The sequence below is a fragment of the Jaculus jaculus genome, chromosome 2 (assembly GCF_020740685.1).
Source record: "Jaculus jaculus isolate mJacJac1 chromosome 2, mJacJac1.mat.Y.cur, whole genome shotgun sequence".
Taxonomy (NCBI): Eukaryota; Metazoa; Chordata; class Mammalia; order Rodentia; family Dipodidae; genus Jaculus; species Jaculus jaculus.
In genome coordinates this window covers 213,056,578-213,079,057 of record NC_059103.1, presented here as the reverse complement: position 1 = coordinate 213,079,057, position 22,480 = coordinate 213,056,578, and the positions used below count along the sequence as shown (strand labels likewise).

At 42.5% G+C, this 22,480-nt stretch overlaps 1 protein-coding gene across 4 annotated transcripts; it reads right to left on the bottom strand.

Annotated features, from left to right (window-relative positions):
• Positions 1 to 532: 532 nt before the first annotated feature.
• Znf251 (zinc finger protein 251) lies at positions 533 to 22,415 on the bottom strand. 4 transcript variants are annotated; one of them, XM_045143369.1, is made up of 6 exons: positions 22,275 to 22,293; positions 22,029 to 22,149; positions 21,814 to 21,946; positions 20,991 to 21,104; positions 17,745 to 17,825; positions 533 to 2,738 (listed from the first exon to the last, which is right to left on the bottom strand). In XM_045143369.1, the coding sequence occupies exons 3-6, from the start codon at positions 21,938 to 21,940 to the stop codon at positions 1,120 to 1,122; spliced, it is 1,941 nt and encodes a 646-aa protein (XP_044999304.1). In that variant the 5' UTR covers positions 21,941 to 21,946; positions 22,029 to 22,149; positions 22,275 to 22,293; the 3' UTR covers positions 533 to 1,119. The 4 variants fall into 4 exon arrangements, with proteins under 4 accessions (XP_044999304.1, XP_044999301.1, XP_044999302.1 ...); XM_045143366.1 differs by having other exon boundaries at positions 21,814 to 22,149; positions 22,275 to 22,415; XM_045143367.1 differs by having other exon boundaries at positions 21,814 to 22,129; positions 22,275 to 22,410.
• Between the last annotated feature and the right edge of the window lie 65 nt (positions 22,416 to 22,480).

Below are 22,480 nucleotides of genomic sequence, written 5' to 3'. Positions count from 1 at the left end.
AAGCCTAAGGACTTAGGTTTGATTCTCCAGGTCTCATGTAAGCCAGATGCACAAGATGGTGCATGTGTCTGGAGTTCGTTTGCAGTGGCTAGAGGCCCTGGCATGCCCATTCTCTTTCTCTCTTAAATAAAGATAATTTTAAAAAAAATGTGTAAAAATGGGTAGTACTTTTTTTCTAAAGTCTAGTACAGAGGCCATCATGGGTTAGAAGCAGTCTCACTGCTAACAAGATCAGAACTAAAATGACTAAAAGTGGGGCTACAAGGTGAGCTCAAGCACATTAACAACTCTGAGAAGCTCCTGAAATCTTGAAATTATAGCCAATGGAAGGACGCTTTCCAGCCCCACCCCCCCAAAAAAAACAAAACAAAAAAACAACAAAAAAAACCAAATCTATTTTTTTTTAAGGTAGGGTCTTCTAGCCCAGGTTGACCTGGAATTCACTATGTAGCCTCAGAGTGGCCTGAAACTCATGGCAATCCTATCTCTGCCTCCAATGCTGGGATTAAAGGCGTGCACTACCACACTGGGCTCCAGCAAAAACTTTTTATTGCAGCTGTTGTCACTATCTTAGTAGGACCTACTCTAGCTCATCAGTGCAGCTGCCATCCCGACTCTATGCAATACCTTCTACAATCTATGTAGCCCCTACTCCAGGCCTCAATGTGGCTACTCCAATGCCTTGGTTCCCTTCACTCTTGGAGAATCTATGCCCAGTCTGGCCTTTAGTAGAGCCACCTTGGTTCTCAAACCATCTGCCTAATTGTACACATGATGTCCTTTTCATCGTCAATATTCTTGAAGATGATAAATCCAACACCCCAGATCAGAGTCTCTTTCAAGACTACTGCTTCAAAGATCCGCATATACTTGACACCTTTCAGTGAGTACTCGTTGGTACTGAAATTCAGCCCTTTGATGAAATGCTGTCCTTTACTTGATAGTAGCTGCTAAGTCAGATCACACCCTGATATGAAGAAAAGACATTGGGCCACATAGACTCCAACCTCTTTACACTTGAGTATGCTAGTAATATTTAAAAACCTTATTTAACTTTCATTAAACATTCTATCAACCATAAAATGAACTATTACTAAACTGTTTCTCACAGTTGTCACATTAAAAATGTCTTTCTTGAAAAACCTTTTTGATATGAATTAAATATCTTTCAGATCCATCATTCAAAGGTTTCTCTCCAACAGGGGTAGCTTGATGTTGAGTAAGGGCTGAGCCTCCAATGGCTTGCCTACATTCTTGGCCTTTATACTGCTTCTCCCCAGCTTGAATTGTCTGATGTTCAGTGGGTTGTGGTGTAGGGCTCAAAGTTTTCCCACATTCATTACATCCCAGGGAGTTTTCACCACTGTGAATTGTCCACTGCAAAACAAGGTTTGCACCACGGCTGAAAGTTCTGCCCCGTCTGTCTCCACTTGGCGGACGGCTGGAGTCATAAACAAAGGCTGGCCCACATCCAAATTCATGAGGGTTCTCCCCCACATGAATCCGCTGATGTTGAGTAAGTGCTGACCTCCTACTGAAAGCTTTCCCACAGGGCCCACACTCATATGGCTTTTCTCCTGTATGGACACGTTGGTGTAGGGTGAGCTGAGAACTCTGGATAAAGGCCTTTCCACACTCAGTGCATTGATAGGGCTTCTCCCCTGTGTGCACTCTACGATGTTGCATGAGAGTGGAACTGCGGCTGAAGGCTTTGCCACACTCATTGCAAACATAGGGCTTTTCTCCAGTATGAATCCTTACATGCTCAGTAAGGTGAGAGTTGAAGCCAAAGGCTCTGCCACATTCATTACATACATAGGGCTTCTCCCCAGTGTGAACCCTGTGATGGAGAAAAAGGCTGGAACTCTGACTGAAGGCCTTCCCACACTGACTGCATTTGTGAGGCTTCTCACCTGTGTGAATCCTCTGATGCTGAATAAGGCTTGCATTCCGACTAAAAGCCTTTCCACACCAACTGCATCCATGGGGCTTTTCTCCTGTGTGAATCCTCTGGTGCTGAGTTAACTGGGGGCTCTGGCTGAAGGCTTTCCCACATTCATTACACTTATAAGGTTTCTCTCCTGTGTGGATTATGCGATGCTGAATAAGACTTGAGCTTCTACTGAAAGCTTTCCCACATTCACTACACCCAAAAGGTTTTTCTCCAGTATGAATTCTCTGATGCAGGCGGAGGTAAGAATTAAGCCCAAAAGTTTTCCCACATTCATCACATTTAAATGGTTTATTCCCTGTGTGAATTCGTTGGTGCAAAATAAGGTTTGAGCTGTGTGTAAAGGACCGTCCACAAGGACCACATTCATAGGGCTTTTCCCCAGTGTGACTTCTGTGATGGCGATTTAGGTCTGAATTGTATTTAAATGTTTTGCTGCATACATCACACTTAAAGACTCTCTGTCCTGATCTATTTCTTTGAATTCTAACAACACTTTGTCTTGATTTGAAGTGTTTATCAAATGTACCACATGCCTGGGTATTCTCTTCGGGAGGCTGTTCCCTACACCTAACAGACTCGGGTCTAACAACTCTCTTTACACTGTGACCAGCAGAACCTCCCAGATTGTCTTCCCACTGATCTTCATGGTTTCGAATTTCCTTGGTCTCAGGTGTCTGTGGATTAGTCCTTGAGAATTCTGGTGAATTGAATTCTGGGGTTTTTGCTTCTTTAGAACACCTCTGATTTAGAATGGATAGCTCCTTCTCAGTCCCAGCTTCAGAATCTGTTATAAAAACATAAACGAGTTACTAGAAGAAGCCACCCATTAGCAGCAATCATGATTTGCTTGATACTCCTAGAAACTATTATGCACAAGTTAGATGCCCTGGTAGAAAAACACATAACAAGTAGAATTCAGAAATAATGACCAATTGTAGACTGAAGACAGTCATGTTCATTAGTTATCCAAGGAAAGGAAATTGAAACAAATTGCTGATGTCAAAATGGCAAATTAATCCATTCCAAAACTAGAAAGAAGGTCAAGTTCTTGGTAAGAAACAACAGAAACAGTCTCTGACCTTAACAAGCATCCGTTTGGACTGGGGAGATGGCTCAGCAGTTAAAGACACTTGCTTGCTCACAAAGCTTGCCAAGCCTGGAGTTCAATTCCCCAGTAACCATGTAAAGCCAGATGCACAAAGTGGCAGATGCATCTTAAATTTACACCTATCTCCTCTCCCTCTACTCAAATATACAAAACATTATTTTTTTTAATTTTAATTTTTATTAGCATTTTCCATGATTATAAAAAAAATCCCATGTTAATTCCCTCCCTCCCCCCCGACCAAAAAATTTTTTTTAGGCTGGGAAGATGGCTTAGTAGGTAAAAGTACTTGCCTGCATAACCTGCTGGTCTGGGTTCAATTCCCCAGTACCCATATAAAGCCAAATGCACAAAAAGGACCATGTATCTTACACTCATTTGCAGGGGCAAGAGGCCATAGGCCATAGTACACCCATACATTCACTCTCAATCCTAGCAAGTAAGTAAAAAAAAAAAAAAAATTTAAGGAGCTTATGTTCTATTCAGGAAGAGAGATAATTTTTTTTTTTGAGGTAGGGTCTCACCCTAGAGCCCAGGCTAACCTGGAATTCATTATGTAGTCTTAGGGTGGCCTCAAACCCATGGCAATCCTCCTACCTCTGCCTTCCAAGTGCTAGGATTAAGGTGTGCACCACCACACCCAGCTCTTTTTTTTAGTTTTGAGGTAGTATCTCACTCTAGCCCCAGGCTGGTCTCAAACTCAGGGTGATTCTGCTACCTCAGCCTACCAAGTACTGGGATTACAGGCATGCACCACCACATGTAGCTTGTGTTTGTTTTTTTGACTCAGTCTTCCTATATAGCCTAGGTTGACCTGGAACACATGAATACAAAATCATCTAGCCTCAGCATGTGGGTGCTGGTATTTCAGGTATATGCCACCACAGCTGTATAAGCAAGCATATATATAGATACTTTTTGTTTGTGTTTTTCAAGGTAGGGTCTTCCTGTCTACCAGGCTGACCTCAAACTCAAAGCAGTCTTCCTATCTCTGCCTCCTGAGTGCTGGGATTAAAGGCGTGCACCACCATACCCAGCCATAAGTAAGCATATTTTTGACATATGTATACCTATTTTGTGTGGGTGAAATTGGGAGTTTGTACATGTGTGCATACAAAAGCCAGAGGTTAACATCATGTGTCCTCCATTTTTCCTCCACCTCCTTCTTTTTTTTTTTTTTAATTTTTATTTATTTATTTATTTGAGACCGACAGACACAGAGAGAAAGACAGATAGAGGGAGAGAGAGAGAATGGGCGCGCCAGGGCTCCCAGCCTCTGCAAACGAACTCCAGACGCGTGCGCCCCCTTGTGCATCTGGCTAACGTGGGACCTGGGGAACCGAGCCTCGAACCGGGGTCCTTAGGCTTCACAGGCAAGCGCTTAACCGCTAAGCCATCTCTCCAGCCCCACCTCCTTCTTTTTAATATTACACATAGACTTTCAATAACTTGGAGCTCACCTATTCAGCTAGACTAGCAAGCTAGTAAGCCCTAGAGATGTTTCTGCTTTTCCAGTGCTAGGATTAGAGGTACTTGCCACTGTGCCCAGCATTTTATGAGTGGTAGGGATCTGATCTCAGGTCTTCATGCTTGTGTGAAAAGCACTGTATCTACATAGCCATGTCCTCAGTCAAGAAAATTATTTATTTGGAGAGGGAGAATACTGGCACGCCAGGGCCTCAGCCACTGCAATTGAACTCCAGATGTGTGCACCACCTAGTGTGCAGGGCTACCTTGTGCTTGTGTCACCTTTGTGCATCTGGCTTACATGGGTCCTAGGGAATCAAACCTGGGTCCTTTGGCTTTGTAGGCAAACACCTTAACCACTAAGCAAGCCATCCCTCCAATCCATTAAAAAAAAATTTTTTTTTGAGGGGGAGGGTTCAAGGTAGGGTCTTACTCTAGCTCAGGCTGAACTGGAATTCACTATGTAGTGTCTGGGTAGCCTCGAACTCACAGTGTTCCTCCTACCTCTGCCTCCCATGTGATGGAATTAAAGGCGTGTGCCACCATGCCCAGCCATATTTTTTTGTTTTTCGAGGTGTAATCTCACTCTAGCCCAGGCTAACCTCGCACTCTGTAGTCTCAGGCAGGATGCAAGCTCACAGTGATCCTCCTACCTCAGCTTAAGTGCTGGGACCAAAGATGTGCTGTACTAGATATGGAATGCCAGGTGCAATTGTATATGTATGTAGTCCCAGCACACGAGAAGCTATGAGAGTGGACAGAAATTAAAGTCCACCCTGGGCCACATAACAAAATCTTCCTCAAAAATAAACCAACGAAAAAAGAAAAGGAAAGGAGTTGGGAGGAAGGGGAAAGAAGAGAAAGATAAGGAAAAAAAAAAGAGGGCATGACTATAGAAGTAATATCTTCTGTTTCAAAGGCCCACACACAGTTAAGAATGCTTACTAGGGCTGGAGAGATGGCTTAGCAGTTAAGGCACATGCCTGCAAAGCTTAACAACCCAGGCTCAATTTTCCAGGTCCCACATAAGCCAGATGCACATGGTGTCACATGCCTCTGGACTTTGTTTTTAGTGGCTAGAGGCCCTGGTGCACCCATTCTCACTCTCTTCCTATCTCTCCCTCTGTATCAAATAAATAAAAGTAAAAATTACAAAAAGAAAGGTTATTAATGGAGGTGGCAAAAGAATGTAAGATCCAAAGGATGGGTAGGAGTGTTTGGGGATCCCATCTTCTAGACACACAGTGACTACTGCATTCATGACCTCACAGCAGTTATTGTTACTTGCCCAAGAACTATGGGATATTGGACTCATCAACATGTTGTTATTAATGATGGATGACCAAAAACCTGATCGACTAGTTTTAAAGAAAAGAGGGTTCAGTGTGGGGGAGATGGTGGATAAAAGAAGGCGGTGGGAGGGGATTACGATAAAATATATATTATGTTATTTTTAAAACAAGTATTTAGGCTTAGTAATTAAAGGTACTTGCTTGCAAACATTTGTCAGCCTGGGTTCAATTCTCAAACTGCACACATAAGCCCGGTATAAAATGCAGCACAAGGGCTGGAGAGATGGCTTAGTGGTTAAGGCACTTGCCTGTGATGCCAAAGGACCCATATCTGACTCTTCAGATCCCACATTAGCCAGATGTGCAAGGTGACACAAGAGTGCAAGGTCGTATGTGCACATGTGGTGCTCGCATCTGGAGTTCAATTACAATGGCTGGAAGCCCTGGTGTGTCAATTCTCTGTTGCTCTCTCACATTAAAAGAAAAAAAATGGTGTCCATGGCAATAGGCCCTGGCACCACCATACACACATCTGCAAACATGTATTTATTTTTTCTGGTTTTACGAGATAGGGTCTCACTCTAGCTCAGGCTGACCTGGAACTCACTGTTGTCTCAGGATGGCCTCAAACTCACAGCAATCCTCCTACCTCTGCCTCCTGAGTGCTGGGATTAAAGGTGTGTGCTACCATGCCTGGCAAATCTGTTGTTTTTTGAGGTAGGGTCTCACTTTAGCCCAAGTGACCTGGAATTTACGCTGTAGTCTCAGGGTGGCCTCAAAGTCACAGCAACCCTACCTTGGCCTCTTGAGTAGTGGGATTAAAGGCATGCACCACCATGCCTGGTCATAAATAAAACATTTTACCTTTTTTTCTTTTCTTTTTTTTAATTTTCAAGGCAGGATCTTACTGACCTGGAACTCACCCAGTAGTTTCAGGCTGGCCTCAAACTCATGGCAATCCTCTTACCTCTGCCTCTCGTGTGTTAAGATTAAAGGTGTGTGCTACCACGCCTGGCAATAATTTTTCTTTTCCAGGAATAGGTTTTCTTTCTTAGATGTGAAGAAAACTGTAGACTATTTACACACACACAAAAGCAGCTGTATTTGGAAAGCCACAAGGATGAACACAGAGCACAGGATGGTAATGAGCAGGCACAGAGCACTCTGAAGAGGTATGTAGAGTCAGCCCCACTGGACCTTGTAACATCTTTTTTTTTGCTTTTTCAAGGTAGGATTTCACAGGCTGACTTTGAATTCACTATGTAGTCTCAGGCTGGCCTCAAACTCATAGTGATCCTCCTACCTCTGCCTCCCAAGTGCTGGGATTAAAAGTGTGCGCCATCACGTCCAGCTTTCAAATCCTTAAGTATTGATTCCAACTGAGCCCAGTATTTCAAAATTGGGAAGTCTTGATCACAGTACATCAATAAATCTGGGTTACTGACCACAGTAAGTGTGTCACCATCCTTCCTATGTGGCTGGTGATAGCCACAGTGCACAGGAAGAAAGGCTTGGAAACACCCAATGCACTGTGCATCTTGTCTGGCAAAATAAGGACTTCAGATTCCTTGGAATAATTTTACTTATTTATGAGAGAGAGGTGGGGGATGCATATCAGGGCCTCTAGCCACTGTAAACAAACTCCAGATGCATGCCCCACCTTGCGCATCTGGTTTGAGTGAGTACTGGGGAATTGAGCCTTGTTTCTTAGGCTTCACAGGCAAGCACTTTAACCACTAAGCCATCTCCCTAGCCTGGAATAATTTAAAAATATATATTTAAAATTTACCACTATGAATTTATAATCTATTCTCACATACTAAAAAGAAAATATGTTCTATGCTTTAAAAAAAATGAGGTAGGGCTGGAAAGATGGTTAAGACAAATAAGCCAGGTACAATTCCCCAGAACCCCTGTAAAACCAAATGCACAAAGTAACACGTGTACCTTGAGTTCACTTGCAGTGACTAATGTAGAGGCTCTGGCAGACCAATTCTCTCTAAATGCAAAAATGTACGTATACATATGCTTTGGAAACTGAGGTAATATCTGTATACCTGTTTATATTTTAAAAATGTGGGTTTCAGAATATAACTCAGTGGTAAAGCATGTATGATGTTCTAGGTCCAATGTCTAGCACCCCCCTACCCCCCGCCCAAAAGGAGTTCAGGGCAGGAGAAGGCTTAGTGGTGAAGCCATTTGCCTGCAAACCCAAAGGACCCACATAAGCCAAATGCACAAGGTGGTACATACATCTGGAGTTCATTTGCAGTAGCTGAAAGCCCTGGCACACCCAATCTGTCTCAAATAATTTTTTTAAAAGTATTTAAAAAGTATCCTTAGGGGCTGGAGAGATGGCTTAGTGGTTAAGCGCTTGCCTGTGAAGCCTAAGGACCCTGGTTTGAGGGTCGATTCCCCAAGACCCACGTTAGCTAGATGCACAAGGGGACGCATGCATCTGGAAATTGTCTGCAGTGGCTGGAAGCCCTGGCATACCTATTCTCTCTCTCTCTGCCTCTTTCTCTGTCACTCTCAAATAAAAAAAAATAAACCAAAAAAATTTTTTTTTAAAAAGTATCCTTAGCATTTGGGTGCTTATTGTTTAGGATCTTAGCCATTATAAAAGGTGTGCAACTCATTAGAAACATGTTGAATTATATCATGGGTTCTGGGTTTTTTTTCCCATAAGGTTTCAGTTCAGGCCTTCTGCCCATTTTCAAATTCAGTATGTTCATTTCCTAATGCTGTTTGGGATGCTTTTGTAATTTTTTAAAGCAGGTCCCACCCTAACCCAGGCTGACCTGAAACTATGTAGCTCAGGTTGCCCTTGAACAGTAACACACCTACCTCATCCTCTGGGTATCAAATAATTCTGGGATCAAAGGTGACAGCACACCCAGCAGTGCAATGTTTTAAATTTGGATTTCCACATTCAATTTAGGAACAAAGAAAAGTGTATGATATGTATATAAATCTTGTACCGTGCAACCTTGCAGTTACTAGTTACAGGTCTATTGATTCATCAGATTGTCCACCTATTATCATTGACATCCTGGTCTCATTTAAGAAAATTTCAAGCTTTCTCCCTGTATGACTCAAGTGTTTATGAAATTGAGGAATCTTCCCTCCATACTTAGCTTTTCTTTCTTCAAGGTGGAAGTCTTGGTCTAACCCCCACTGACCTGAAATTCACCATGTAGTCTGTGTGGTCTTGAACTCACAGGGATCATACTTCCTCCTGAGAGATGGAATTAAAGGCGTGCACCACCATATCCAGCTTGTTGAGTTATGAAGAAAAGTTGGAACTTTCTCAAATGTCTTTTCCGCATAGTAACTTTTTCTCTTTAGTCTACTGACAGGGTATATTGTATTGGTTTTTGAATGTTGATCCACCCTTGCCTAAAATAAGTCCCACTTAGGTATTTTATATACATTGCTAGTAGTTGGATGCTAAAATTTTGAGGATTTTTTTTTTTTTTACGTGTGTAGGTATGTTTATTTATGCATTCGTTTATTGTCTTTTGGTGCTGGGAATTGACTCCAGTATCTTGCTTATTCTAGGGAAATGCTCACCACTGAGCTAAACCTTTCTGTCAGCACATACATTTCAAACTTTCTTCATGCATATTGTAGAATTATCCTTCCAGAAGTTTGAACAGATCTAAATTTACAACTCGCAGCAAATAGAGCATACTTTTTAAAACATCTCATATAAGATTGAGTGTTAAGGGCTTAAAAAAAAAAACGTTTTGCCAGTTTTCTTTGCAAAATTATATTCATTTGATTTTACATATTCTTAATTTTCAAAATATCAACCATTTTCATATCCTTCGAGGATTTTTTTTTTTTCCTATTTCTGTGTAGTTTTCTTGTGTTTCTTATTTTGCTGTTAAGGTAATGGTGGCCACAGAGTTAGGAAGTACTCCCATTGTTTCTCTCTTCCCAGAGTATAAAAAATTCTTTAAATATTTTTCAGTTACAAATAAACTCACTTAATACAAACAAATTCCATTTTGCTACTTGATAATTTATTGGTTCTATTTATGTGGTTAGCAAACTGTCCACTTTTCTTGTGAAGTTTTGGGAGATACTATCTTTCAAGCCATTCGTTCATCTCTAGGTTACCAAATTTGTAGGCAGCATTGTTCAGAATGCATGCACCAGGGCTTCCAACCACTGCAAAGGAAGTCCAGATGCATGTGTCACCTTGTGCATCTGGCTAATGTGGGTTCTGGGGAATCAAACCTGGGTCCTTTGGCTTTGCAGGCAAATGCCTTAACTACCAAGCCATCCCTCTAGCTCGATTTTCTGTTGATTTTAATTTGCTGTTTCTAGTTTCCAAAAGTAGCTGAGAACACTGCTGATAGACCTTTCTCCTTTTATCAAGTTATTTACTGATCCCCAGAACCTGTTATCACTCCATCCCACAAATCCAGAATGAGCTAGTTGCATGTTTGTTTTTTTTTTTTTTTTTTTTGAGTTTTAATTTAGTAACAGCTGAGCGTATTTCCTCATCCTACCACAAGCTTCTTGGTCCTAAAGAACTGGGAGGGAATTCCAGTGACATCTATTATTTTCTTTTGGGCAGGGAGGTAGCCGTAAGATAATTCTTTCTCTGGGCTTCAAAATAAGCTGACATTTCCATGCAAATTCTTTTAATGCCTACTTCCAGCATCTTTTTCCTGAGGTCTAGCCACATGAAGACCAAAGACATTTGCCAAACTGACAGCCTCACCTGTATTAGTCCAGAACTCTGTCCAGAATAAAAGGGGTTAACAGTTTTCCATTCCTGCCTTAAGCCTTCTGATATCCCGATATCCTGGGCAACTACATTTTCTCATGACCTACCAAGTAATTTCTAGTTGGGTGTACTAACCAGAAGCCAAGGCATTAGGAGCTACTGGGTACTCCCAGTTAAAGGTACTGGTCTCCTTAGGCTGCAAAGGAACTGGGCTGCCCAGGTTATGCCTGTTGAAGGTTTTCAACCCTGTTCTTTGGGCCCCACTTTTAACATGAGGGGAATCTCTGGCCCTATTTTCCAGATAAATGAAGTTGCTGGGATCTTAGTTTTGGATTGCCAGTATCACCTAATACCAGTTTCTCCAAGGGCTATTCTTTGCTTCATGAAGTCAACCTTTATTTCCTTGAAGTAGGATGGTTATATCTGAAGACACAAAATTCCAGGCAAAGCCTTAATAATATCATCACCTTTGCTAACTTCATCCTGGATTACTGAGCAAAAAGCCTAATGTAAAAGAGAAAAGAGCTTCAGACCTGAGAGAAATCCACCCATAATTCTTCAGGAAAACAGAGGACCCCAGGAAGTCAATAGCCGCTGTTCTACGTTTCTTCAAGGGTTCACAGGGCAACACAAAAAATAGGCAACAGGGAATGATGGAGAAATCCTCACTTCTGGGAACCATATGGTTAACTTAGAAACTACAGGGTTGAATGAGAACAGGCGGGGAAGGGGAGGAGAGGTACAGGGGGTGGGACTTGGTTCTGTGTATAGAACTCTGGCATATAAACCAGAAACACTGTGGCCAGCTACAGACACTTACAAATGATTCCTCTGCAATAGCTTACCAGGCAGCTCACATTATTCCTTAGTTCAATGGCTTCTTGATTGCAGAGAAGCTTTCAAGACAATCAGCCTTGGATACTTTCAATTATAGGCAGTCAGCTCCATCATACTTAATGCTCCCCCCAAAATTCAGACATCAGATGAGTTTCCCATTTTCAGGGGCTCCTGTCCATGTTATTGGATGCTCTCTTGCTTGTCTGGTATTTCTGCCTTTCCTATATCTGCGAATCCTATTTAATAAAGCTATTTATTACATACATTCCTCATACCAGCCCTTTGCACTGTCTCTCGGCAAGGATGAACTCTGGCAAACAGCAAAGGTCACCAAGAGCTGGAACTGCTCCTCTCCTATCACAGAAAGATAAGGACTCAGAGAAACCAATTTTAAGTTTCACAAAAAAGATCAGTGATTTTTTTTTTTTTGGGGGGGTGGAGGGTGGGTTTCAAGGTAGGATCTCGCTTTAGCCAGGCTGATCTGGAATTCACTATGTAGTCACAGGGTGGCCTTGAACTCACAGCAATCCTCCTACCTCTGCCTCCCAGCAGAAAATAGCTGGGATTAAGGTATACCCAGCTATTTTCTCCCTTCTATCTGTCTTTCTCATAAATAACCAAATAAACATAAAATATTTTTTAAAAACTGGGCAGGAGACATGGCTTAGCAGTTAAGGTGCTTGCCTGCAAAGCCTAAGGACCCAGATTTGATTCCCCAGGAACCACATGAGTCAGATGCACAAGGAGGCACATGTATCTGGAGTCTGTTTATAGTAGCTAGAGACTCTTAACACAATTCTTTCTCTCTCGGAACAAAAACGGAAAAGCCTGGAGAGATGGTTTAGTACTTAAGGGACCTGCCTGAAAAGCCAAAGGACCCAAGTTCAAATCCCCAGGATTCACATAAACAAAATGCACAAGACGGTGCATGTTCTGGAATTCATTTGCAGCAGCTGGAGGTGCTGGTGTGCCCATTCTCTCTCTTGATCTCAAAAAAATAAATTTTAAAAAAATCAATGAGAGCCGGACGTTGTGACGCACACCTTTAATCCCAGCACTCGGGAAGCAGAGGTAGGAGGATTACTATGAGTTCAAGGCCACCCTGAGACTACATAGTGAATTCCAGGTCAGCCTGGGCTAGAGTGAGACCATACCTTGAAAAACCAAAAATAAATAAATAAATAAGTTAAAAAAAAAATCAATGAAATTCTAGTTAACAACGGTTCCAGAAAAGTGAGCTGAATAGAATTCTGGAAAGATGGTTCAGTAATTAAAGGGACCTTCTCACAAAGCCTGTGGGCCCAGTACCCACATAAAGCCAGACACACAAAACTGACATTCTGTATATGGATTTTGTACACAGTGACAGAGACCTTGATGTGCCCATTCTTTCTTAAATGAATTTTAAAAAATATCTTTAAAGAAAAGAACAAAACTGGGCTGGAGAGATGGCTTAGTGGTTAAGGTACTTGCCTGCGAAACCTAAGAACCCAGGTTTGGTTGTTCAGGATCCACATAGGCCGTTGGCACATGTGTCTGGAGTTCATTTGCAGTGGCTAGAGGCCCTGGCGTGCCCATATTCTCTCTCTGTGTGTGTCTCTAATAAATAAATACAAGTAAATTTTAAAAATAAAAGTCTGCTGGAACTCAGCTGATAACCTCCTCCAAGTAGACCAGCTGGAAGAAACCATTCTACATGTAGTTCAATGGGAGAAAGAGATACCACCAGTGAAGACACTCAACAGTGGACACTGCAAGCCTTATAAATGGCCAGCCAGCCCAAATGAGCCAACGGATGCAATAGTGGCACGTCTGTCATGGTGGAAACCAACTGGCTTCCAATTGGACTAGAGGCCCGCTCCATGAGGGGATACACATCCCTGATACTGAAAACTTCAAACAGGGGTAGTCATGAGAACCTAGGGGTGAAACGTCTGCTGCTGTCTGGCTAAATGTATATACTATGCTTATCAAACTGCCCAGTAAGCACTTCTCTTAATGTTCATGCCCATATATTAATTAATGCTACTCTCACTTTTGGTAGAGAATCTTCTCTTTTCAGCTGGCAGTGACCTTGGGATGACTCAGAAGGCATCATGGTGCTGGAAAGATGTGACTGTCCTGTAATCTCTCTATCATACCTTCAAAGGCTCAGGATCTATGCTGAAGAGGTGGTGGAAAGAATGTAAGAGCCAAAGGAAGGGTAGGACTCCTCACAACATGCTCCCTGAAGACACAAAATGGCCAGGATATCCATGGTCTCACAGTGCCTGACATTACCTACACAAAACCATCATAACAGGAGGAAAAGATCTGACATCAAAATAAAAAAGACTAACTGAGAGGGTGAGGGGATATGATAGAGAATGAAGACTCAAAGGGGAAAGTGGGGGGGGGGGAGGGCATTACCATGGGATTTTTTTTATAATCATGGAAGTTATTAATAAAAAAATTTTGAAAAGAAAAAAAAATTCTAGGGCTGGAGAGACAGTTCAGTGGCTAAGGTACCTGCTTGCAATACCTGATGACCATGGTTCAATTCCCCCATACCCATGTAATGACAGATGCAACAGGTGGCGAATGCACCTGGAGTTTATTTGAAGCAGCAAGAGGACCTGCAGTGGCCATTTTCTCTCTATCTTTACAAATTAGTATTAAAAAACACCATGCTCACGATGTCGGTGGGGCTTGTAAGACGGCTGCCACGCGCTGCTTCCATAACCGAAGAAAAGATGTGTAGTGGTCTAAATGAAAGTGATGTTGAGTCAAATCTGAAGATGAAGCCACCCTAGTGAACTCAGACCTTCATTTACAAGAAGAAATTTCAAGAATCACATAAAAAGCATTCTGAACAGAAAACCTCAATAGCAAGATTCAGAGAGGGAAAAAGGAAATGCTCCAGAAAAGATAAATTGAAGAATGGAAACGATTCTCAAAGGGAGAAGTCCTCAAATGAAACCAGCGGAAGAAACTTACTCAGTATTTTGAAGCTAATAATAGATCTGAACCCCCTGTTTAAACTATGTCAGGAAATTAATAAAAGCAGAAGAAAACAAGCATAAAACTTGGGAGTTGGTTACAAACTTTTCTCAGGCTTTTTCTACAAAATTGTCTTATTGACAAGAAGGAAATGAACATTTTACTATTTGTGTAAGAACTTAAAGCATACATGCAGGAGAAAAGGACAGGATTTTATTTATTTATTTGTAGAGACCCATAGTATAAAATCAATTTGTCTTACATAGCTTTGGTATAGTGTAGCCTGAGAAGGCCTTGTACTTCCGTATCTGTTCTTGGCATGACTGTACATTTTCTGGAATTGTGATCATATTGGCTTTGTTTATAATGGATTGGTCATAAATATAAAAATTCTCAATTGTTAATTCCTTTTACAAATGAATTTAATTACCTTAATGGTTTAAAAATAATTATTGGTTCATTATTGGAGAAAATAGAATTCATATTTTGTAGTCATACAAATAAAAGTAATTGATTAATTTTTGTACTTCAGATGAAATAATTAAAATAAAGGGGGGACAAAATGTTAAAAAAAAAACCCACCATGCTGGGCTGGAGGGATGGCTTAGTGGTTAAGGCATTTGCCTGCAAAGCCAAAGGAGCCAGGTTCAATTCCCCAGGACCCACGTTAGCCAGATGCACAAGTAGCACAAGCATCTGGAGTTCGTTTGCAGTGGCTGGAGGCTCTGGTACGACCATTCTCTATCTCTTTCTCCCCCTCTTTCTCTGTCAAATAAAAAAAAAGTACTAAAAATTAAGGCTGGAGATCTATGTTAATATCACATAAAATGTATTGCAAAACAAGATGTATAATCACAAAGAGGGATTCTCTTTTCTCTGATAATCATAAATGAAGATCCAAACCACATAGCATCAAAATACACAAAACCAACACTGAAAAAATGAAGGGGAAAACAAATTTACAATCACTTTTGGTGATTCTAACACTTTACTTAGTAACTCAAGAATAACTAGACAAAAATCAGCAAAGCCCCAGTAAATATCTGAACCACAGGACCAATCACCTCATTTAACATCTACATAAATACCTAGTGACAGAACACTCATCTTTTTCATATGAACATGGAATGCTTCCATGGAGACACCCTGTAGTCATAAAACCACCAACAAATATATGAAACCATACAGAATAGGTTTCATGATTGCCATGGAATTAAGTATACTGCCAATAATGAGAAAACCATCTACTATCTAAAAATTCACATGCGTAAATACTCATTAGGTCAAAGAAATCATTAATAAAAAACTAGATAGTCTGAATTAAATCATAAAAAAAAACCATGAAAAATTTGTGAAACGCATATGAGCCTGATACCAGAGGCCCGTCTGTACTTATCAGAGGCTCAAACAGGAGGAACACCAAGTTCCAAGTCAGCAATAGAGTAAGTTTAAGGCCAACCTGAGCAAGTTAGTGAGACTTAGTGTCTCAAATTTTAAAAAAATTAAAATTTTAGGCTAGGTGTGGTGACACATGCCTTTATTCCCAGCAATTGAGAGGCAGAGGTAGGAGAATCGCTGTGAGTTTGAGGCCAGCCTAGTACTACAGAGTGAGTTCCAGATCAACCAGGCTAGCGTGAAAACCTATCTCAAAATAAATAAATAAATGAATGTATGTATGTGTATATATATATTAAAAAATAAGGGAGACGCTGGGCATGGTGGTGCACGCTTTTAATCCCAACACTTGGGAGGCAGAGGTAGGAAGATCGCCATGAGTTCAAGGCCACCCTGAGACTACACAGCGAATTCCAGGTCAGTCTGAGCTGAGCTAAAGTGAGACCCTGCCTTGAAAAAACAACCAACCAAAAAAAAAAAAAAAAGCCCTAGACAAATGCCGGGCGTGGTGGCGCACGCCTTTAATCCCAGCACTTGGGAGGCAGAGGTAGGAGGATCACCGTGAGTTCAAGGCCACCCTGAGATGACAGAGTGAATTCCAGGTCAGCCTGGACCAGAGTGAGACCCTACCTCGAAAAACCAAAAAAAAAAAAGAAAAAACAACCAAAACCAAAACCAAAAAAAAAAAAAAAAAAAAAAAAAAAAAAAAAGGTGGGTGGGATGTAGAGATGGCTCAGCAATTAAGATGCTTGTCTGTACAACCTAACGACTCAGGTTTGATTCCCTAGAACCCGCATTGAGCCAGATACACAATGTGGCATATGCATGTGGAGTTTGTTTGCAGCTGTTGAAGGCCCTGGCATGCTCATTCTCTGTCTCTCTTCTCTCTGCTATAAATAAAAATTTTTTTTTTTTAAATGAAAGGCTATGGGCTGGAGAGATGGCTTAGCTGTTAAGGCATTTGCCTATGAAGTCACAGGACCCAGTTTTGATTCCCCTGGATGCACATAAACCAGATGCACAAGGTGGGGCATGCATCTGGAGTTCATTTACAATGGCTAAAGGCCCTATCTCTCTCTCTCAAATAAATTAAATTTAAATAAAAAAAATAAAAGGCTTCATACATTTGTGTAATATGCACAAAATTGGGGTATACTATTTATAAGAACCTTTCTGAGTAAGACATTCAGACAAATGATACTTAAATTTTTGGTAAAGGGCTGCAGAGATGGCTTTAGCAGTTAAGGTGCTTGCCTGCAAAGCCTAAGGACCCAGGTTCAATACCCAGTACCCATGTAAGCCAGATGTACAAGGTGATGCATGTGTCTGGAGGTCATTTCCAGTGGCTAGAAGTCCTACCACACCCTCTCTGCCTGCCTGCCCCGTCCTCTCACACTCAAAGATAAAAATAGCCGGGGTGATGGTGTACGCCTTTAATCCCAGCACTCTGGAGGCAGAGGTAGGAGGATTGCCATGAGTTCAAGGCCACCCTGAGCCTAAAGAGTGATTTCCAGATCAGCCTGGGCTAGAGTGAGACCCTACCTCGAGCAAGCAAAATAAATAAATAAAAATAAAGTATTTGTTAAAAAAAGAAATTTTTTTTTTTATGCCAGGCGTGGTGCACATGTCTTTAATGCCAGCACTGGGGAGGCAGAGGTAGGAGGACTGCTGTGAGTTTGAGAGGCCACCCTGAGACTACATAGTGAATTCCAGATCAGCTGGGCTAGAGTGAGACCCTGTCTTCAACCACCCCCACCCCCAAATAAAGGGGGAAAAAAGGCTAATAATGGGTAAAAAAAAAAAAGAAAAGAAAATCTTAACTGTTGACATAGAATAGCACGATTTTAGTGAATACTTAAAAGCTCGACTAGGGAGATAGTTTAGTGGGTAAAGTGCTTGTTTCACAAGCATGAAGACATGAGTTTTATCCCCAGAACATACACACACACAAAATTCATGCATGGCAGTACATACCTGTAATCCCAGCACTGGGGAGGGCAAAACAGGAGGATCCTTGGGACTCGACTAGCCTAAACTTCAAGCCAATGAAAGATCCTGTCTCAAAGGTGGATGATATTCCTCAGGAGGACACCTGAGGTTGGCCTCCAGTCTTCACATGCAGGTGCATACATGTGCACCTGCATACATATATACATAAAAAAAGTACTTAGAATCCAGGCATGGTGGCGCACGCCTTTAATCCCAGCACTCAGGAGGCAGTGGTAGGAGGACTCTCTTGAGTTTGAGGCCACCCTGAGACCACATGGGGAATTCCAGGTCAGCCTGGGCTAGAGTGAGACCCTACTTCAAAAACAAAACAACAACAAAAAAAGCCAAACATGGTGGAGCATGCTTATAACCCCAGCAATTGGGAGGCAGGTGCAAGAGGATTAGGAGTTCAAGACTATCCTTATCTATACAGTGAATTCAAGGTTAGCCTACCTACATGAGATCCTGTCTCAGAAATACCAAAAACCAGGGGCTGGAGAGATGACTCAGCAGTTAAAGCACTTGCCTGCAAAGCCTAACCACTCAAGTTTGATTCTCCAGTACCCACATAAATCCAGTTGTCCAAGTGGCACATGCATCTGGAGTCTGTCTGTAGTGACTAGAGGCCCTGTCTCCATTCATTCTCATTCTCTCTCTCTCATTCTTTCTCTCTACTTGCAAATAAATATATATATTTTTAAAATGCCAAAAAAAAAAAAAAAAAAAGCCTTGAGTTGGAGAGATTGTTTAGTGGTTAAGGTGCTTGCCTACAAAAACCTAAGGATCCAGGTTACCCATATAAGCCAGATGTCCATGGTGGCCTATGCATCTGGAATTTGTTTGCAGTGGCTAGAGAATCTGATATGCCCATTCTCTCTCTGTCTGCCTCTCTCTCTCTCAAATAAATAAAATGTTTTAAAAAAAACTGATCTAGGGGGCTGAAGAGATGGCTTAGTGATTAAGCATTTGCCTGTGAAGCCTAAGGACCCCAGGTCAAGGCTCGACTCAGGACCCACGTTAGCCAGATGCACAAGGGGGCGCTCACATCTGGAGTTCATTTGTAATGTCTGACGGCTCTGGCGTGCCCATTCTTTACACATGATCTTAGCCAAAAGGCCGAGAAGCAATGTGCTCATTCTTTACCTATCTCTATCTGCCTCTTTCTCTGATTTGTCACTCAAATAAATAAATAATTTAAAAAAAAAAAACCTGATCCAGGGGCTGGAGGGATAGCTTAACGATTAAGGTGTCTGCCTGTAAAGCCAAAGGACCCAGGTTTAATTCCCCAGGACCCATTTAGCCAGATGCACAAGGGGGAGCATGCATCTGGAGTTCGTTTCCAGTGGCTGGAGGCCTTAGTGTGCCCATTCTCTCTTTCTCTTTCAAATAAATAAATAAAAATTTAAACAACAACAACAAAAAAAAAGACTGATCCAGAGCTGGGTGTGGTGGCACACAACTTTTATCCTTGCACTTGGAAGGCAGAGGTAGGAGGATCACAGTGAGTTCAAGGCCACCCTGAGACCACATAGCGAATTCCAGGTCAGCCTGGGGTAGAGTGAAACCCTACCTCAAAAAAAAAAACAAAAAAAAAAAAAAACAAAAAACTGATTCAGATGTGCTGGCATTCACTTGTACTCCCATGCACCAGTTACATGTAAGAAAAAGGGAGGAGGATCAATTCAGCCTAGCAGTCTGAGACCAGCCTGAGCAACATAAGACCTGGTCTCAAGAAACAGCAAGAAAAGTCTGCCTGGGCCACCGAAAGACCCTACATCAAGGAAAACAACAAAACCAAACAAAAAACTTAAAGTAAATAGCCAGGTGTAGTGGTAAACACCTTTGAAATCCCAGTACTCAGGAAGCAGATGTGGGAGGATGGCCATGAGTTCAAGGCCACCTTGAGACTACATAGTGAATTCCAGGTCAGCCTGGGCTATAGCAAAACCCTATCTCAAAATATCAAAAATAAAGTAAAATAAGGCTGGGTGTGGTGGCACATGCCTTTAATCCCAGCACTCGGGAGGCAGAGGTAGGAAGATTGCCATTAGTTTGAGGCCACTCTGAGACTACATAGCTAATTCCAGGTAAGACTGGACCAGAGTGAGACCCTACCCTGAAAAAACAAATAAATTAACTAATTAAAAAATATGAAATAAGCTGCTGGGCTGGGGAGATGGCTCAATGGTTAAAGGTACTTGTTTGCAAAGCCTTCTAACTCAGATTCAATTCTCCAGTACCCATGTAAAGCCAGATGTACAGAGCGGTGCATGCATCTGGAGTTTGTTTGCAAGCCCTGTGCACTCATCCTTACTCTCATTCTCTTCTCACAAATAAATAAAACTAAGAAGGAAAAAGAGAAGGATGACAGAAAATAATACTGGTCAAAACTGAGGGTAGAAGAAAAAAGAACATGGTACAGAACCAGCAAAATTTGTCAAAAAGCAAGAAGTATTGTTTAAAACAAGAGGGGAGGGTAAAGGTGAGCCTTATGAGGCACACCTTAAAAAATAGAGAGGCTAAGGTAGGAGGATCACCATGAGTTTCAGGTCACCCTGGGGCCACAGAGTGAGTTCCAGGTCAGTTTGGGCTAGAGTGAGATCCTACCCTGAAGAAAAAAAAAAGGGGGGGGGGAGTAATTAAAGTATATAAATGTATCACTAGAATAAAGTACGGTATAAGCAGTACTACATTTTTTTTAAGAGTAAAACAAGCCGGGCGTGGTGGCGCATGCCTTTAATCCCAGCACTTGGGAGGCAGAGGTAGGAGGATTGCCGTGAGTTCAAGGCCAACCTGAGACTACAGAGTTAATTCCAGGTCAGCCTGGACCAGAGAGAGACCATACCTTGAAAAACCAAAAAAAAGTAAAACAAATGGGAGCTGGAGAGGTGGCTTAGTGGTTAAGGCCTGTGAAGTCTAAGGACCCAAGTCCAATTCCCCAGTATCCACATATGCCAGATGCACAAGGTGACACATGCATCTGGAGTTTATTTGCAATGGCTAGAGGCTCTGGCACACCCATTCTTTCTCTCTTTCATTCATAAATAAATAAAGTACTTTAAAGTAAAGCAAATGGGCCAGCAAAGGAAAGACTATTAGGCAGGTGTATGTAGGGGATATCTGTCCTTGGGGAGGCTGGACTGGGTAACAACACTCTACTTGCCTTTATTCCAGCCACCAAGGGCAGGACTGGAAAGCCATTCTAGGGACCAGACTACAACTTATGCTCACCTGTCCGGCAAGTTCTCAAAACCTCTGGTTCTTCAGCCCCCAGAAGATCCAGAACCCACAGTTCCTCCTCTTGTTCCAGTTGGGAGATCAGCTCTGGCTTAGGGACAGGGAATCCTGTTGAGGACAAAAACCCTGTGTAAGATGCTGCAGCTTAGGAAGATATGGCAGGACCTGCTGGATCTTCAACACAGGTAAAGCATACTCTGCTTGCATGCGTGTACATGTCAGGGGAAACCACTGACAAGAGTCCAAACATGGACTGGGGAGATGCTTCAGTGATCTGCCAGTCTAGGTTCAATTCCCAAGTTTCCAAGCAAAACCCAATGCATAGTGTCGCATGCATCTGTTACATTCACTTTCAGTACCAAGACACCCTGGCACACCCATTTTTTATCAAATAAATAAAAATAAATTTTAGCCAGGTGTGGTGGCACTTGCCTTTAATCCCAGCACTTGGGAGGCAGAGGTAGGAAGATTGTCATGAGTTCAAGGCCACCCTGAGACTACATAGTGAATTCCAGGTCAGCCTGAGCTACAGTGAGACCCTGCCTTGAAAAACAAAACAAAATAAATAAATAAATAAATAAAATTTATTTATTTTTAGAAAGATTGTAGTATATGAATCCTACGGTTAAGGAAAATGTGCTTTAAGAGACCAAATACCCAAGAACTCACTCTTTAGTTGGGAAGACAGATGAAACTGTGGAGTTACTAGAACTGATTAGACTTGTGCCTGGGAACAACAGGAACCTCTTTTCTATGGAGATCAAAGAAGCCCACAAATCACTTAGAGACCATCACTGCATGCCAGGGCAGTTCTCACCCAGTGAGGCCACGTTCCCATAGTTTTCCAGCATCACATCCCGATAGAGTGCTCTTTGCTGGGGGCCCAGCTGCTGCCCTTCTGCCCTGGAGAAGTACACGGCCACATCCTGGAAGGTCAAAGGCATCTCGTCCTGGAATGACAAGATGTCGAGGGTGCACCTGGGTTGTGGCTTCTTGGTCTCACACGGGGCAACAGAATCAGGATCAGCGGACCTCGGTGGCAGGAACCTGCTGGGCTCAGCTCCCATTCCCAAGAGCGGGTGTGGTCTGCATCCTTATCCCATGCAGCTTCACTTGCTGGTCGGTTCACAGCTCTGGAGAAGATAGCTTCTGACTGAGGCAGTGGAAAGGAAGATTAACTCACCCGGGGCTCTGGAAGAGGACGTGCATACCCTCTGGGCTGTGAACCGCCCGATGTGGGCAGGGAGGAAGCCCTGGCCAGTGGCCTCCCCAACTTACTCTCAAGGAAACAGAACACAGACAAACGCAGCTCCATTTAGCAAGGGCCGTGGGGCCGGCGGACTCGGGGTCTACGGAAGTCGAGGGAGCCAGCGCGTGCCCCTTCCCCGAGCTGCTCTCCAAATCTGAGACCAGCCTTCCACCGGATCCGTGCGTTGGGACGCGGCGCGGCCCAGCCCTGGGAGCCAGCCTAGGCAGCGCGGCAG

Coding starts and splice junctions, on each gene's coding strand:
- Znf251 (XM_045143366.1), bottom strand. CDS start 22,063: ATGGGAGCTGAGCCCAGCAGGTTCCTGCCACCGAGGTCCGCTGATCCT. Junction 17,826..20,990: donor TTTGAGAACTTGCCGGACAG/GTGAGCATAAGT, acceptor CCTTTGAGACAG/GATCTTTCATTGGCTTGAAG. Junction 2,739..17,744: donor CCCCAGTGCTGGGATTACAG/GTATGTACTGCC, acceptor TTTTTATAACAG/ATTCTGAAGCTGGGACTGAG.